The sequence below is a fragment of the Mchenga conophoros genome, linkage group LG13, assembly GCF_057382185.1.
Source record: "Mchenga conophoros isolate Kocher_MC1m ecotype Shallow Benthic linkage group LG13, M_conophoros_male_GT1.1, whole genome shotgun sequence".
Lineage (NCBI taxonomy): Eukaryota > Metazoa > Chordata > Actinopteri > Cichliformes > Cichlidae > Mchenga > Mchenga conophoros.
This window is the reverse complement of record NC_140538.1, coordinates 33,874,493-33,891,779: the sequence shown is the minus strand read 5'-3', so window position 1 is coordinate 33,891,779 and position 17,287 is coordinate 33,874,493. Positions and strand designations below refer to the sequence as shown.

Here is a 17,287-nt window from a genome sequence, read left to right as displayed (position 1 = left end):
GTGCGCCATTGATCTCTTCTGTGATTTGCAGCCGGAAGCTGGAAGATAAATCTGTGGCTGTGGCTCAATGCGGACACTGAGCCACAGCCACAGATTTATCAAATCCAAACTTTTGTTGACTTTGTAACTGAAACCTGTGAAAAATCAGCTGATATCTGGAGTTCTGTAATGTGGAAACATCTGGAGAGAACAAGTCGTAATTTCACTGCTTTGCAGTCAGGAGTGGCTGCTGAGCGCCACGAGTTTATTTCAATTAATATCGTTTTTCTAAGTCATCACATCAGGATCAACGCGGTGACCTCTCCACGCCGGTGCTGCGTCACCCTGCGTACGCAGAGGGGCGCTACCTGACCGCGTTATTATACGAATTTTGCCAAACTTGACGTGAGGAGCGGCCTCAGGTACCCCCAAGTACTGACTGACACGGATCTGACACGGGAGAGTGTGAAAGGGTCATTAGAAGAAGGACTGAGTGCTGTGAGCGCTCTGCACGAACTTTAACGCGCAGTCAGACTGCGAGAGAGGGAGGCGACTGTGAGCAGCTGCAGTATGAACGCCCCTCACACGGACCGCCCGTGAATCACTTTTTCCATGTGCCGCGGAGCCGCCTCAGCCCGGCCTCCAGCTATCCCTACAGAAGACCCCCTCCCTCGGCTCAGCGCGAAGCGGAGCTTCAGTGTGAGTGTTCACGTTACGGAGTAACGGCCCGGACAGCGATCGGCCACCTTAGACCAAATGGAGTGCGTCTGACATCGAGCCAGCCTTCGTGCCGTGTGCGCGGCGTTGACGTGCTCTGCCATGGATCTTCAGGTGGTTGTCTGGCTCTTCTACTGCCTTCTGCTGCCCTCTGGCCTCTTAACAGGTAAGCTGAAAGAGAAGCAGCTGCACTGATGCCAGCACAGCGGCTCTCGGCTCGTCCGGGCTCGGCTCCGTGACGCACTGGGAGTTCGCCAGGGAGTCAAAACTCTCCACAAGTTTGACAGAAGTCGTACAGGCCGACACATTTCCACACTGCGTTTATAGTTCAGAGGTGTTCACAGAAACTCTCAGCCCTGCGTGTCACACAGCTCTCTGCTCCGGAGTTTGGCTCAAAAGTGTCACTGCTGCGCGTGCACGAGCACGAGCTTTTCTCCAAGGCGCTGATGTGGAAAACACCAGTTCACATTAGGTAACCGAACTGCTGCATGCACTGCAGGTTTTCCTGAGCGTGAGCGGAAAGTAAGTGTGTCTATTGCGCGTGTTAAAGCTGCCATCCTGTCTGGGCTGTGGAAAAGCTTGTTTGCGCCCCCGTTTCTCAGTCAGCCATCAGTTTAACAGTGGACATGATGAAATGCCTTTCAGTTGGGGCCTGCAGGAGAGAAGACGACCCTCTGTGTGTGGGACAGACAACAATCCAGTGGCTTGTTGGGTGGTGGGTCCTCGCTAAAAGCAGTGTGTGGCTGTGGTCTCCAGCAGCCCGCTGACACACCCTGCACTGACTCGACTGCACTGGTACTTTCCTTTACAGTTGTGTAAATATGACATGTTGGTGACGGTCATTCGTAGTATGGCAGCTTTGTTGGGAGCAGTGCCATTGCTCAGCGGTTCATGCAGACGCTGTTTAAAGATGAAGGGTGTAGCTGTCCCAAAGCTTTTGGAAGAATGGTCTCCTGAATGTTGCTGAACACATCAGCAAACAGTTCATACTGCCATTCTCCTCCTTTACCACCGCAGTGTTTTACTGCTACTCTTTCATAAAGACCTGCAAAAGGCTGGGTCCTGACACGTGTTTGTCTTCTTGCTCGCATGTTCACCGCAAACTTCTCTCAGTTGTGGTTTGAATCAGTGGTGCTGTTCTGTAAAGGCAGTCCCACACAGGTTCCTGCACGCGATACACTGCACTTCTCTAACAAATTCCTCTGAGAAGAATCACAACAAAGTTGTGATTTTGAGCATATAGTCAAAGTCTGAACTGTTGGCTTGATTTGATCAGGTTCCCAGTGTGAAGCTGTACTAATATCATGGAAAACTCTGGTGATCACAGAGCCTCTTCTTAGGAAACCCAATAATGCTGATTCCTGCACAGAGCCCTCTGAATGCCATGGTCAATCGTTGGGGCAATCGTGGCTCAAGAGTTGGGAGTTCGTCTTGTAATCGGAAGGTTGCCGGTTCGAGCCCTGGCTTGGACAGTCTCGGTCGTTGTGTCCTTGGGCAAGACACTTCACCCGTTGCCTACTGGTGGTGGTCAGAGGGCCCGGTGGCGCCAGTGTCCGGCAGCCTCGCCTCTGTCAGTGCGCCCCAGGGTGGCTGTGGCTACAATGTAGCTGCCATCACCAGTGTGTGAATGTGTGCGTGAATGGGTGGATGACTGGATATGTAAAGTGCTTTGGGGTCCTTAGGGACTAGTAAGGCGCTATATAAATACAGGCCATTTACCATTTTACCATGGTCACATATTCAGTTAAAAATAACTACTGCTGTTTATGGATCATTTACACTATCTATTCTGTTTCACCCAAATCCATGTAGTGATCCTACAAAAATAATGACTCTTTTCTGCCATTTAGGGATTTTCCAAATCTAAAGCCATGTTATTTAAATGTTTTTATGCCCAATCTGCTCTGGTTTAGGTTAGGAGTGTCATTCAGCAGAGTTTGTAACAAGTAAAATTAATATTCTGCTCAGATAAAACAGGAAGTGTATGTTTAGCCTAAATCCAGCTGGCAATCTCAGAGGACAAATGTCATAAGCTGGAATGTTAACAGTCTTACTGTGTGGGGCATGACTACTGTTGCTATGAAATGTTGGGAGACTGAGAGAAACAGAAACAGTCTCAGACAGGATGCAACTTGTTACAACTTGCAACATTGTGTCTTTAAACAGTTCACATTGTGATACAAAGGAAGTGAAACCCGACGATATAACAGCCAAGAGGACATTGCATCAACATTTTCTGGAGAATTACCCTCATCCAAACAAACACTTTGTGATCCTGATCATGTGTCGCTCTTCACACTAAAATTTCAAATATTAAGGGTGGTTGTAGCTCATCTGCTAATCCCAAGGTTGGTAGTTTGATCCCAGTCTGCCAAAGTGTCCTTGGGTAAGACACTGGACCTTGGGAGAATGTTTGATAGAAAGCACTTTTATGAATATTGTTTGTAATCAGTTGTTTCAAAACTCGTGGTACATTGACTTTTTATGAACGTTAGTGACAGTGATTTATAAAAACATGCAAACGTACATGGAAGTACAGCTTCAAAGCAAATATTTGTTGTGAGGACCTTAATTTTTGATAGATAGCTGGCAAAGGAACAATGAGACAGGAGCTTCTTGTTGTTGGGAGTGTATTCCAATGCTCACAACCCAGAGTTGACAGATTCCTTCCACCTGTTTCTTTGCAGAGACAGTAAGAAAGTCCATTCCTTACATATAATGATGGATCAAGTATCAACAACAACAACTTTATAAGGGCTGTGGAATAATGTAGTTAAAGTTTACACAAGCACACTTCACTCGAGCGTGTTGAACATAAGTAGCGAGGTGTTATTTTAGGTTTCGGTGAAAGATCTGAATTAAAAAAGATGAGAGGGGGAAAAAGCGCAGCACCACTGGCTGGGTTTGTTTCAGACACAGACCTGATCTGAGTAACAAAAATGAGCCTGTTTACAAGAGAACTGTGTGATGTAGCCTAGTGAGTCAGAGTCATTCCACAGTAGTGCAGTTTAACAGGACTTCACGGCTCGGTGAGAAATCCTCGGTGTGTAGGAGTGAGTCAGAGAGAAGGATTTATTTGTGCTTTAATTTCGCCACCATCAGCACACTGAACAGCAGCTCATCTCACTGTCATTTCTAAGAAAAGGAAACTGTACAACCTGCTCTTGACTCGGAGTCCGATTTTCCTACGTGCTTAGTTTTAATGGTAAAGGTATACTGTTACATGTTGATGCCAGGAGGCAAAGAGGATAGCTACGTTTGGAGAGTTCAGAGTTGGGACAGCGTCTGCTTCAGTGCTGTGATTGGCCTGTTTGTAACAGAGCCTTAACTCATGGAATATCTGACTATAGCTGTAGAACTCATTTAAACACATATGAACCAGGGCAGAGCCAGTGCTTTCCTGCTCTCACAGGCCTTTAACATGCCGCACACTACAGTCACATTTAAGCAATCCCACAGACTGATTTAGTACGTTCATTCTTTGCACTTGAAGCACTTTGTCTCTCTGACATACACTGATATGTCTGAGTTTGCTGTGAGCCACTCAACCTGTATACTGGGCAGAAACATCCTTTGATAAGGAATAGGCTGCAAAGCACCGCTGAGTCTCACAGCTACAGACCTACACACTGTGTACCTGCTTGAAATACTTGGCAATAAGTACTGCTGTATTTTCACCCTGACACAAGTTTTTGTGCTATTTCTCTGAATATACAGATGACAGAATATAAGAGAATTCAGCATCAGGCTGCTGAATGAGTCTGCTCCTCTGCTAGCTAGACTAAGTGTTTTGCGTCTGTTATACCCAATAAAACGGCTCTGTTGTTTGTTAGTTTTGATCAGCTGGTATTCTTTCTGTGGTTTCTGGTGTTTGGTCAGTCAGTTCAACATTTTGGCAGCTTGTTGAGTGATTTCATCAGGCCCGAGTCAAAACTGTTTCTGTTCTTTAAGTGTTTGCTTCAAATCCAGGCTTTCACCTTCAACTCTTCCGATTCCTTCGGCTGATGTATCATCACAGACATTTATGTTATGCAGTGTATTTGTTTTTACTGTCATGGAAACGGTGCAGAGGAGCACTGGGCCATAAATGACACACACCAGCCACTTCATTAGGTACACCTGTTGAGCTGCTTGTTAACACACTTTGAACACAAGTTCAACATGAGCATAAAAATTTGGAAGAAAGTTCATTTGTGTGACTTGGAACGTGGCGTCATTGTTAGTGCCAGATGGGCTGATTTGAGCATTTCAGAATCTGCTGACCTGATAGGATTTTCCCACACAAGCATTTCTAGAGTTTACAGAGACTGGTCTGCAAAACAAGAAAACATCCAGTGAGTGGCTTTGTTGTTAGTGGAGGTCAGACTGCTTCAGGAAGACAACAGTGATTCAAATCACCGCTCGCTACAACCCAAATATGTACAAAAGCATCTCTGAACACATCGAACCTTGAACGGGATGGCAACAGCTGTGGGCTGAGCAAAACTGGGCAATAAATGGATCCATCGGCGTCGTAGCAGTGGTTCAGGTGGCTGTAAATGTGTCTCTTATATTTTCCTGGCTCACTTTGTGCCCCTTAGTATCAGCTGATTGTCGTTTAAACCCCACGGCCCACCCAAGAATGTTGTTGACCATGTCTATCTATTTCTGACCACAGTGTTCTAGATCAGCGGTCCCCAACCCCCGGGCCTCGGGCCGGTACCGGTCTGTGAGTCGTTTGGTACCGGGCCGCGAGAATTGAGGCTCAGGTGTGAAATGTCTGGTTTTCAGGGTTTTTATCGGTTTTCAGCGTTATTTTGTTATCCTTTTTATCGTTTACTCGGTTTTCCTGGGTCTTTTCACGTATGTTATGAATAAATCTTATTTTTTTCGGTACCGGTACTAGTTTTATTTTGTTGTATTTATCCGCGACACCTTAAAGTGAAAATATTGTCGGGCATAAACCGGTCCGTGGCGCAAAAAAGGTTGGAGACCGCTGTGCTAGATCATTGCAGAACCTCTGACAGCTGCAACCAGCAGGATGATGCACAATGTCACAAAATTAAAATGGATCTCACACCACTGTGCTCAGATGGCCTCACAGTCACCTTATCTTAGTGCAATAGAGCACCTCATCCATCGATGTCATGGATGTAGCAGCTGTGACAGCGTTACATCAATGTGGACCAAAATCTCTGAGGAATATTTCTGGCAGTCTGAAGTCCTACCCAGTGTTAGTCAGATGTAACTAATGAAGTGGCCAGTGAGCATACGTGTGTGTGTGTGTGTGTGCACACACCTTTTTTCTTTCCACAAAAACAGGAAAGTTGCTCAGGATGAACTCTACTACATGCAACAAGAGAATGTTCCATTCCAACAAAGCTGAGCTGGACCTTTATCACCGTTGCTCCTCGCTTTGATTCTTTCCTCAGCAGAAGCGTTTTTACCTTTTAGATCTGAAAAAGAGTGGAGAGGAATCTCACTGACAGAACAGATTGTAATATAAATAGCATTTGATCAAACCTCTGTTATAACTGGAGAGAATGTGATCACCATGTCTTTATTTCATCTCTCTAATCATGTCATCATACATAAAGCTACGTTTAAGAGTTCTGAGGACCTCACATGAAGAGAGCCTTTCTGCAACCTGGAGCTTGCAAAAATGCACTCATGTATGAGGTGAGCAGCAATAACATAATCTGCCAGACTGAATCTCAGCATGGACTCAAACGGAGACATAAAGTTAAAAATCAAAATGTGGCATTGTTAGTCAGCGAGCTAGCTGTCGCTCTTGGTACTCTTGTATTTGATTGTGGATTTTGTCCTTGGCACATATTGTGCACTTCCTTTTATTGTTGTTTGCCGTTGTTCTGCCCTGTGTATTTGAGTTCAGTGCTTAGCTAAGGTTTGATGACAGGACGCATCAGTTATTGTTCAACTGAACAAGAAGCAGGAAACCCTGGCTTGGAAGCACAATGAGGGATTTTTAAGTTAAATACTAATATAGAGAGCTCTGATAGTTTAGCAGTTTACACATTCGCCTAAAAGTGGAAAGACCCCTAGTTTCATCCAGGGAGGAGATACAAATCCCTTTGGCCAAATCAAACATGCCGACCGGCACGCTGAGGCACTCCCAGCAGAAAAGAACGTCTCCCGCTGACACAGAGGATTCCCTTTTGACTTCTCTAAATTGCACTTCTGTTCTAGTTTTCCTCAGTTGTGTGAATAGAGGGTTGCAGAAAGACAAACTTGTGTCAGCAAGTATATTGCAGTTGTTCTGTCCTTGATGCAGTGTGCACTTGACTATCATATTCCCGTGGCACTCTTTCATGTAATAAAAATAAAAGTATTTCCACATCTCCACTGCAGTCTATGAAACTGTATGGAGCTTCCTTTAATTAGCTCTAGCCTGTGTAGGGGAGACCTCAGATGCCCCAGCAGATGATGTAGAAGGCCGTTCAAGAACTGGCTCCAGTGTTTGTTGCTTTGGTAGTTGATAGGTTTGTAGCTTGAACCCATCCGCTGGAACGTTGAAGACAATATAATTACACAGCAAGCAAGACACGAAGTAGGCAAAGTTCTTCATGTTTCTCGTGCACGGGAGAGAACCGGACAAACGCCGTTCCTTCGCTTGACCCCAGTTGCTCTCGTCCGTTCTCCCGTAACACTGCTCTTTTTATTGAGGTTACATGAATATGCATAGGTTCATTAACATATAACATCTTACATAGGTATACATGTGAACAAAGAATACTGTGTGTGTGTGTGTGTGTGTGTGTGTGGTCAAGATGTGACCCTGTGAAGAGTCTAGCGGGTCCATCTGAACAAAAGGCTCTTATACTTAAACAGATATACGTGTGTTTGCTATGCCATATATCAGCAAGAGAAGATACAGATCTATGCCAGAACACTCTGTAGAGGAGTGAACGCACTCCCCTCTTCATGCTACACAGAGTTGTTACAGACCTCCTAGGATGAGACATTCTTTCAATCTACAAATGATTATACACTTCTAAGCATATATGAGTAAATATTTCTAAGCATAAATGACAATGAACAATACAAAACCTAACAGTAGTGAACGCCTGTCAGTGCAAAGATATTAGATGGTGGTGGTTGTGTCACACTCAGAGGTGGAGCTAGAAAGATTTTCTTTGGGTGGCACGGAAATCAGATGGGCTGGCAAAAGCCATTTCATACACATTTGCAGGTGTTTCATTCTCTGTTCTGTACCGTGTATAGTAAAATACATCAAATGAAGCAAGAGAACATGTTTGATATATCTTGATGCATGCTCAATCATCCAGGTAAGTAAATCTCCAAACGTTGATCCAGTTCATCTGTCATGAATCGCTGTGTGGCAGGCAAGCAGGAGTGGTGGACCCAAAATGCAGAACTCAGACACGGAAGTGAAACTTAAGGCGCAGCTTTATTGCTGGGAAAAACCTCGTACAACTAAACTCACCAAAAGAAAACCAAAAGTCAGAACAGCAGAACCAAGGACTGAAACACTGGAAAGAAACACTAAACTGGAGCAGGAGACCAAACACTAGGAACATAGAAGCAGAACACACAGCTAGTTGAGGGTACAACGCGACACTGACACAGAGAAACACAGGGCTTAAATACACAGACGGCAGTAATCAAGGGATGAGAGACAGAAGGGGAACACACCTGGGAGAAATCACAGCTGACGAGACAGGGGAAACGTAACTGAGCACACTCACATATGACACAAACCTTCACAATAAAACAGGAAACTCAGACACATGGAACCAGGCAAGACATTGAACTAACAGACAGATTCACAAACAGATGGGGTGACACCATAGACAGAGACAGACTCAAAGGCAGACCAAATATAACACACAGAACTCAAACAATAATAATCATCATCATCATAAACTAGAAAATGATAACTAAAAGCGCTGGGTCACCGACCCAGGACCATGACATCATCTGGACGTAGCGTTTTGTGGGAGAAACGTTTCGTCACCCATCCAGCTGACTTCTTCAGTCTCGCAGAACACAAGAACCTCTGTTTCACCTGGATTTACACGAGCAAAGTTTGAAGACATCCAATTATTAATGGCAGAAAAGCATTGTGTTGGGGTTGTTGGCTTAGCAGAAAACTACAGCTACATATTATCAGCATAGCAGTGGTCGGAGATGCATTTGAACATGTTTCATACATGACCCAGAGGTAACGTATGTAGTGAAAACAGAAGAGGTCTAAGTATAGATCCACATACAAGGGGTGCCTAAACTGACTAATATGAATTCTGAAGTATATGTTAGATGTGTGATAAAACTTTTAGAGAACAGTTCCAGTCAACTCGGCTCTGTTTAGTGAGACTAAAATGGATTACTCACCTTTATCTAAGTGAGAGTATCATTAGTAATTATTTATGATGTTTCTGTGCTGGGCTTTTGTTTTCATTTTCAATTGAAACAAAAAAATTAAATTTATCAAAGATATTATTTCCCTCTGCTACGTGAAAGCAGCAAGGATCCAGATGAAAGGACTGGATATATAATAATAATAATAATAGATTTTATTTATGAGCGCCTTTCAAGTCACCCAAGGACACTTTACAATAGGATAAAACACTTAGTAAAACAATGGCAGAATAAGAACAATAAAACAAAAGCACAAGATAAAATGAACAAACAGTGGATTCACAGTGAATATGCAGATTTGAACAGATGAGCTTTGAGTTGGGATTTAAACTGGGAGAGAACCAGTGTTTCTTATTTCAGGGGGCAGAGAGTTCCACAGCCTGGGAGCAGAGCAGCTGTAAGCTCTGCTTCCCACGGTGGTGAGGCGGAAGGAAGGTACAGTAAGCTGGATAGAAGAAGAAGAACGAAGTGAACGGGCAGAACAGGTGGTGGTTAACAGGTCAGAAAGGTAAGAAGGAGCGAGGTTATGAAGGGCCTTGAAGGTGAGCAGAAGAAGTCTGAAAATTATCCGGAATTTCACTGTGAGCCAGTGAAGTTCCTGAAGAACAGGTGATGTGCTGGTAGGAGGGGTTCTGGTGATAATGCGAGCAGCAGAGTTCTGAACCAGTTGAAGCTGATGGAGGGATTTTTGGGGGAGACCATGCAGAAGAGAGTTGCAGTAGTCAATACGGGAGGTAACAAGACTGTGTACAAGAATGGACGTAGACTGGGTGGAAAGAGAAGGAAGCAATCTGTTAATGTTACGTAGATGGAAGTAGGCAGAACGGGTGAGATTACTGATGGGAGATTTATAGGAAAGCGAACTGTCTAGGATGACACCAAGGCTCTTAACCTGAGGAGAAGGGAAAACTGTGGAGTGATGGTGAGTGAGAAATGGTTCGCCTTCAAAAGGTGTATATATATGATGGAGAGAAGCTGGGGCAGATGGAGGGGTGATGTCAGTCGGGCAGGAAGAAGAGTGCACGTGTGAGGCAATATCAATGAGAGCTGTTATTGAAATCAGAACTGGGTGAGACACTCGACGAGGGTAAAATCATCTAGACTCAAATTATGATCTGATAGCTTTGAACTTGTCACCAAAGGAATTTAGCAGTATCAGAAAACGTGGTAAGCAAAGAGGAGGAATCAGGAGTAAGTCTAAGTCTGTTAATGGTGTCAAACAAGAGCCTTGGATTGTGCTTGTTAATGAAACCAGCTAAGTAAGATGTTTTTCGCTGGTTATAGTTGAGTGTGCTTAGCAATTCCTTCATGCGATGGTAATGAACATCGCATAGTGAACATAGTGACATATGTAGATGGATATGTAGCTGCGCCTGATGGCTTCTAAGGTCAGTGAGCTGAGCATCCTTGAGTTAGCTGGGGTAACTTTGACTGAAGGTAGTGGACCACTGGGAAAGGTCAGGAAACCAGGCGTCAGTGCAGTGATGACATCAGCAGAGTTGAAGGTGTCAGTGCAGGATTTCAGTCACTCCACAGTAAAATTCAGTAAATCCAATAAAACCAGTGAAAGCTGTCAGAATACAAAGAGAACCAGTTTGAAAAATTTGAGTCCAGAAGTGACAAGTGATCTTAGCGAGGAGAAAGATTGGCACTGTTGTGCGAAATCATCACACAATAGTGCCACAATGGAGCAGCTGCACTGCACCATAACCAAAAAGAGTCATGGCTCTATGATAAGGGACTGCAGTTTTTCCAGCCTGCTTCTCCATCACTCTGTCGAAATCTTGGGCTGGTGACGCACCTGAATCTTTATTTGGCTGCTCTGAAAACCGGCCTGTTGTCTCACATCACACCTGGAGAAAGCCGTGGCACACAAATCATGGCACACTTACAACCCACTTTGATTTAAAACTGCCCCAACTGTCAGTGAAAGGAAATGTAGTTACACATTAAATCGATGAGATATTATAAAATTATAAAATATAATTTTTTTACACAAGTAATATACAATCCTAATATGTTATTTATTTATTATTTCATTGTGGACACTGTGAAAAAACAATTTCTATAGTAGATAATGAGACAACTTTACTGTCATTTAATTGTTTTTCTATCTATTATTTTGATGCAGCATGAATGTCTGTGTTAGCTGTAAAACTTTATGCCCTCCTTTACACTTCCCACAGTAATCCAGGGGCCACACTGGATTCTTTGCTGGGCCAGTTCTAGCAGGTTGGTGTCTGTTTGACACCCATGCCTTAGATCAGGGCTGCCCAATCCCAGTCCTCGAGAGCTACCGTCCTGCAGCTTTTAGATGCATCCTTGTTCCCACACACCCGAATCAAATGAATAGCTTGTTATCAGGCCTTTGCCAAACACGATGGCATGCTGAAGAGGTAATCAAACCATTTGATTCAGCTGTGTTGGAGTAGGGATGCATCTAAAAGCTGCAGGATAGTAGCTCTCGAGGACTGGGATTGGGCAGCCCTGCTTTAGATGGACTTCAAATTCAGATTCCTTTTATTTGTCATTTTCATGCTTTGCATACAAAACACATCAACCACACAGTAGTGCATTTTGTAAAGTAATAAACCAATAAATAAGAGCGTTTAATAAATGGACTAAAAATATGCAATAAGATGAAATAAATATTATGAATGGTAAATGGGTAAAAGTACTGTAGCAAGGAAACAGTACAGTCAGTCCCTATGAGCAGCTCACATACTCTGGTTAAGACGTCTGTGTGCTGTCCTTGATCTAATGCTACTGTATCTGCTCCCAGACTCTGAGCATGAACCAGGGGGTTGGTCGAGTCCTTTATGATGCTTAATGCTCTGCGCCTACAGCACTTAGTGTAGATGAGGCCAGGAGAGCGAAAGTGTTGCTGGGCCTTCATGATGATGGCTGCGGCGTCACTGGTAGTTAGCTCATCTATCAGGTGAACTTCAAGGTTTTGGTGCAGTGAGCCCTCTGCATTTGAAAACTGCTGATGGTTAATGGGAGCTGCTGCAGGCAGCTAGTTCATCTGAAGTCATCCATCCTTAGTTATGTGATTCATGGCTGTTAGCTGCTCTTTCCTATGTAAGAAACAACTGTGGTATCATTGCAACTGTTATCACATGATTTGCTGAAGTTAGCAGAGCAGTCATATGTCATCAAGGTTAACAGTAAGGAGCTCAGTAAGACAGTAACAGTGAGCACAGACTGATGGGCCATGCTCTGCCTGTAACAAGCAATCATGATGTAAACAACATATTTCTTCTCAAAGCATCATTAGTTAAGCAATTTGTAACATCTAAAGGAACAACATTTGATTATTAGAATTATTTTTGAAAATTACAACTAATTTACATCTTTTGTCAAATGAAAAGTGTATAAAACATATAATCCACATTATTATTGAAGACGTTATTCACCATCTTTTTACTAATGTATCACATGGTTTTCATTCAAAGCAAGCAACATTATTCTTATTTGTATAATGAAACCACGTTGGATTATTTTGACCATCAAAACAATGTAAATAAGCACACAAGCAGCCGAGAGGTGGAATTCCTCCAGTGGGTCCTGGGTCTATCCTGCAGCCTCCTCGGACATGCCTGAAGCCCCTGACCCAGGGTCCATGTGTGAGCTGCAGTGACTGATGCATACAGCAGTAAGCTAAAAATAACTAGACAAATTATGATTGATTCCTCTTACATTCAATTAATTCAAAGCTGCTGCTGCCTCTTGTTGACATTGTAAATCTGAGTTAAACATTTTGGCTGGTCCTAACTGTGTCATACATCTTTAAAGAGTTGTTTGAAGGTTAAGACTAGGTTTATAGCTAAGGTAAGAATCAGGTTTTAGCTAAGATAAAGATTGCAGTTAGGTACTTAGTTATGATAGTTAATGTTAGGCTAAGGGACTGGGGAGAAGACCATTCCCAGTTTCAGCCAGAAAGTCACTGGACTTCTTGAAGTTTCTTGAAGACCTTTCACCCAGCAGGTCCCTGAGGTCATGTGACCAGGGCTTGCTTGCTGTCCAACACACGAGGCTGAAAACAAAAGGCGACAAACTTTTTGTAACTGTGGCCCCCAGACTGTGGAACTCTCTCCCTTTGAGCCTGAGATCTGTGGACTCAGTGGTCTCTTTTAAAAAACAGCTAAAAACTCTTCTTTTTAAACTTGCTTTTAGTTGATTTTTATTTTTATGTTTTAGCTTCTGTGAAGCACTTTGTGATTTTTATCTTGAAAGAGGCTGTATAAATAAAGTTTTACTTACTTACTTACTTACTTACTTACTTACTTACTTACCTCGCATCTGAGAAGCTTTTTCAGTCCTAAAGCCAAATAGTGGAGAGTCACAGGTATTTAAGCTGTAGTGGGAGTTGTCCCTTAACAGGGTCGTTGGCCTACTATCGATCATGTGCTTTACCACAAGGTGTGAAAAAATGCCTGGGTCATTATCAGCAGAGACTTTGCCTCACCCTATCATGTGACCCATTGAGATCAACTGATGCAAGATGTGAGCGGGGGTTGAGGCGCCTCGGGACAAATCTCAAAACTGTGTTTGGTGGCAATCAGTTGGTGTTGAAAGCCACCCCCTCTGTTCAAATATAGTAATATAATGTAATAAATAAATAAGGGCTATGGTCCTTTAGGGTGGGGATGGCAGTTGCACATCTGCCAGAATATTGCACACACTAAAATATTGCACATGGAATGGCAGCAACATAGTCAGTAGCTGTGACAGAGTGATTATATGCAAGTCTGTTCACACTCTTAGTTTGCATTAAAAGTTCTGACTTGTCCTGTTGTCTTGTCCATCGTGTCCTGCAGACATAGCTTTATTGAGTGGCTGTTCGGTTTGTCCGGTGCAGAGGTCCGAGCGCTCCTCGCTGCGCTGCACAGCATACACTATGTTTTTTAGCTTGTTTCCAGGTTTTGTCCTTGGGATGAACCAGTTCATGCCTGAGTGTGCGGCTGGCTCTGAGTGCACTGGGATGTCGTGCTTGGAGAAGATTAGGAGTTTCTGAGTTTCTCCAATAAACCTGGTTTCAAAGGGATGACAATCTTGTTCTGTTTGTCATTTACAGTGGGGCAAAAAAGTATTTAGTCAGCCACCGATTGTGCAAGTTCCCCCACCTAAAATGATGACAGAGGTCAGTAATTTGCACCAGAGGTACACTTCAACTGTGAGAGACAGAATGTGAAAAAAAATCCATGAATCCACATGGTAGGATTTGTAAAGAATTTATTGGTAAATCAGGGTGGAAAATAAGTATTTGGTCAATAACAAAAATACAACTCAATACTTTGTAACATAACCTTTGTTGGCAATAACAGAGGTCAAACGTTTACTATAGGTCTTTACCAGGTTTGCACACACAGTAGCTGGTATTTTGGCCCATTCCTCCATGCAGATCTTCTCGAGAGCAGTGATGTTTTGGGGCTGTCGCCGAGCAACACGGACTTTCAACTCCCGCCACAGATTTTCTATGGGGTTGAGGTCTGGAGACTGGCTAGGCCACTCCAGGACTTTCAAATGCTTCTTACGGAGCCACTCCTTTGTTGCCCGGGCGGTGTGTTTTGGATCATTGTCATGTTGGAAGACCCAGCCTCGTTTCATCTTCAAAGTTCTCACTGATGGAAGGAGGTTTTGGCTCAAAATCTCACGATACATGGCCCCATTCATTCTGTCCTTAACACGGATCAGTCGTCCTGTCCCCTTGGCAGAAAAACAGCCCCATAGCATGATGTTTCCACCCCCATGCTTCACAGTAGGTATGGTGTTCTTGGGATGCAACTCAGTATTCTTCTTCCTCCAAACACGACGAGTTGAGTTTATACCAAAAAGTTCTACTTTGGTTTCATCTGCCCACATGACATTCTCCCAATCCTCTGCTGTATCATCCATGTGCTCTCTGGCAAACTTCAGACGGGCCTGGACATGCACTGGCTTCAGCAGGGGAACACGTCTGGCACTGCGGGATTTGATTCCCTGCCGTTGTAGTGTGTTACTGATGGTGACCTTTGTTACTTTGGTCCCAGCTCTCTGCAGGTCGTTCACCAGGTCCCCCCGTGTGGTTCTGGGATCTTTGCTCACCGTTCTCATGATCATTTTGACCCCACGGGATGAGATCTTGCGTGGAGCCCCAGATCGAGGGAGATTATCAGTGGTCTTGTATGTCTTCCATTTTCTGATGATTGCTCCCACAGTTGATTTTTTCACACCAAGCTGCTTGCCTATTGTAGATTCACTCTTCCCAGTCTGGTGCAGGTCTACAATACTTTTCCTGGTGTCCTTCGAAAGCTCTTTGGTCTTGGCCATGGCGGAGTTTGGAGTCTGACTGTTTGAGGCTGTGGACAGGTGTCTTTTATACAGATGATGAGTTCAAACAGGTGCCATTCATACAGGTAACGAGTCGGGGACAGAAAAGCTTCTTACAGAAGACGTTACAGGTCTGTGAGAGCCAGAGATTTTCCTTGTTTGAGGTGACCAAATACTTATTTTCCACCCTGATTTACCAATAAATTCTTTACAAATCCTACCATGTGAATTCATGGATTTTTTTTTCACATTCTGTCTCTCACAGTTGAAGTGTACCTCTGGTGCAAATTACTGACCTCTGTCATCATTTTAAGTGGGGGAACTTGCACAATCGGTGGCTGACTAAATACTTTTTTGCCCCACTGTAGTTTCTCCCTAGTTGGCGTCTGACCTTCACTTTAGAACTGAAGAAGCTTCTCAGATGAGAGAAGTCCAAAAACGTACACTGGATCCAGATGAAACCACTGTGTCGTTGGATGTGGTCTCCTTTTTCACTTGTATCCCTACAACCAAGGCAGTGGAGACTGTCAGAAAATGACTACAGCAAGACAGCTCCTTAGAAAACAGAAGTGGGTTTACCCCAGTCTCTGCCTTACCACTGCACACTTTAAATACAACAAGGGTTTCTACAGACAAAAACATGGATGTGCTATAGGCCCCCCAGTGTCACCCAGTATGGCAAACCTTTACATGGAGGAAGTGAAAAGTAAAGCTCTTAGCTATTTCAAAGAGCAGCTATAGATGGATCTATATTAAATCAACTCAATCTAAAAAAAGGAAACAGCTGTGGGAAAATGAGTATTAGAAGCAAGAAAAAAATAAAATATGCTTAACTAGACTTTTCATTTTTAATCATAATATCTTATTTTTTTCATTATAACAAAGAAAAGGATAGCAAAGAGGGAGCAGAGCGCTAACCCACCAACGAAACATCAAACCAGAGACGGCTATATTTGTTTCTTAGAAAGTGCAACGAGTGAAACATACATTCATGGTAGTGTGAATGGACCAGCAATACTATATTGTTACTATCATGTAGTACTGACAGTAGTACTTGAGTAGCCTCTTACCTTATTATGAAAAAATGCAAGTATAACTGCACCATGGTGGACCTGAAGCGTATGTATTTATGTATAAGTTTTATCAGAGAATGAACAAAAGGAAGTGCTTTGTGTTGGAACACTGGACGTACCCTCTGTCTGTCGGGTTTGTTCTGAGTGCTAGTGAGAGATAGATGCTGCCTGTGGGCCTAACGAGTGTTATCATGTTTGTCAAGAGACATCATTTTGGGCGGGTCTGAAGTTTTACTGGGCAGCAGGGTGGAGCTCCTCCATGCAGAGTTTGTCCTGTATGTGAATATTCACAGTGGCGTGTCTAGAAAATTTTTGTTGGGGGGGCCAGGTAGGGGCACAGATTTGGAGAAGGGTGGCAGATTTAATTGGCAGATAATGTTTTAAAAAAAAAAATTCTACCAACCATTAACCATAATTCAATAATCCTATAAACCTAATAACCAAATGCACTTTTAACTCTTATTAGAATGAGATTTTAACCACTACGGTGCAAAGTTTTTAGATACTGCGTTGATAAAGTACAAGAGATACAATCAGTGCTTTGTCAGTGTTTACTCAGCATTCAAGGACAGCAATATTTGCATAGTATTTTTACTGACATGTAGTGCACATATGTTTTGGGCAAAAACATTTTTGAATATTAAAATACGAACATTTGTAACAAACAATTGACAAATTAGCCAATGCCAATGCAAAACTTTCTCTGCCTGTTAAAAAAAGAAGATAATCTTCTCACAAACTGGTGTTTGATTTTGAAACAGGAAAAAAGTGGAGAAACAACTGAAAAGACGAACATTTGAATAAAACCTGAAAGCAAGTAAATACTT

At 43.2% G+C, this 17,287-nt stretch overlaps 1 protein-coding gene across 3 annotated transcripts in view; it reads left to right on the top strand.

The window, feature by feature from the left end:
- Window positions 1–466: 466 nt before the first annotated feature.
- Window positions 467–17,287, top strand: part of piezo1 (piezo type mechanosensitive ion channel component 1 (Er blood group)) — an 87,681-nt gene continuing 70,860 nt past the window's right edge. For 2 of the 3 annotated variants that reach the window (XM_085243097.1, XM_085243095.1), the window contains exon 1: window positions 467–862. In XM_085243097.1, coding sequence (XP_085099223.1) covers window positions 799–862 — 64 coding nt within the window. In that variant the 5' untranslated portion in view covers window positions 467–798. The remainder of the gene's footprint in view (window positions 863–17,287) is intronic. The other variant, XM_085243094.1, reaches the window with a different exon arrangement.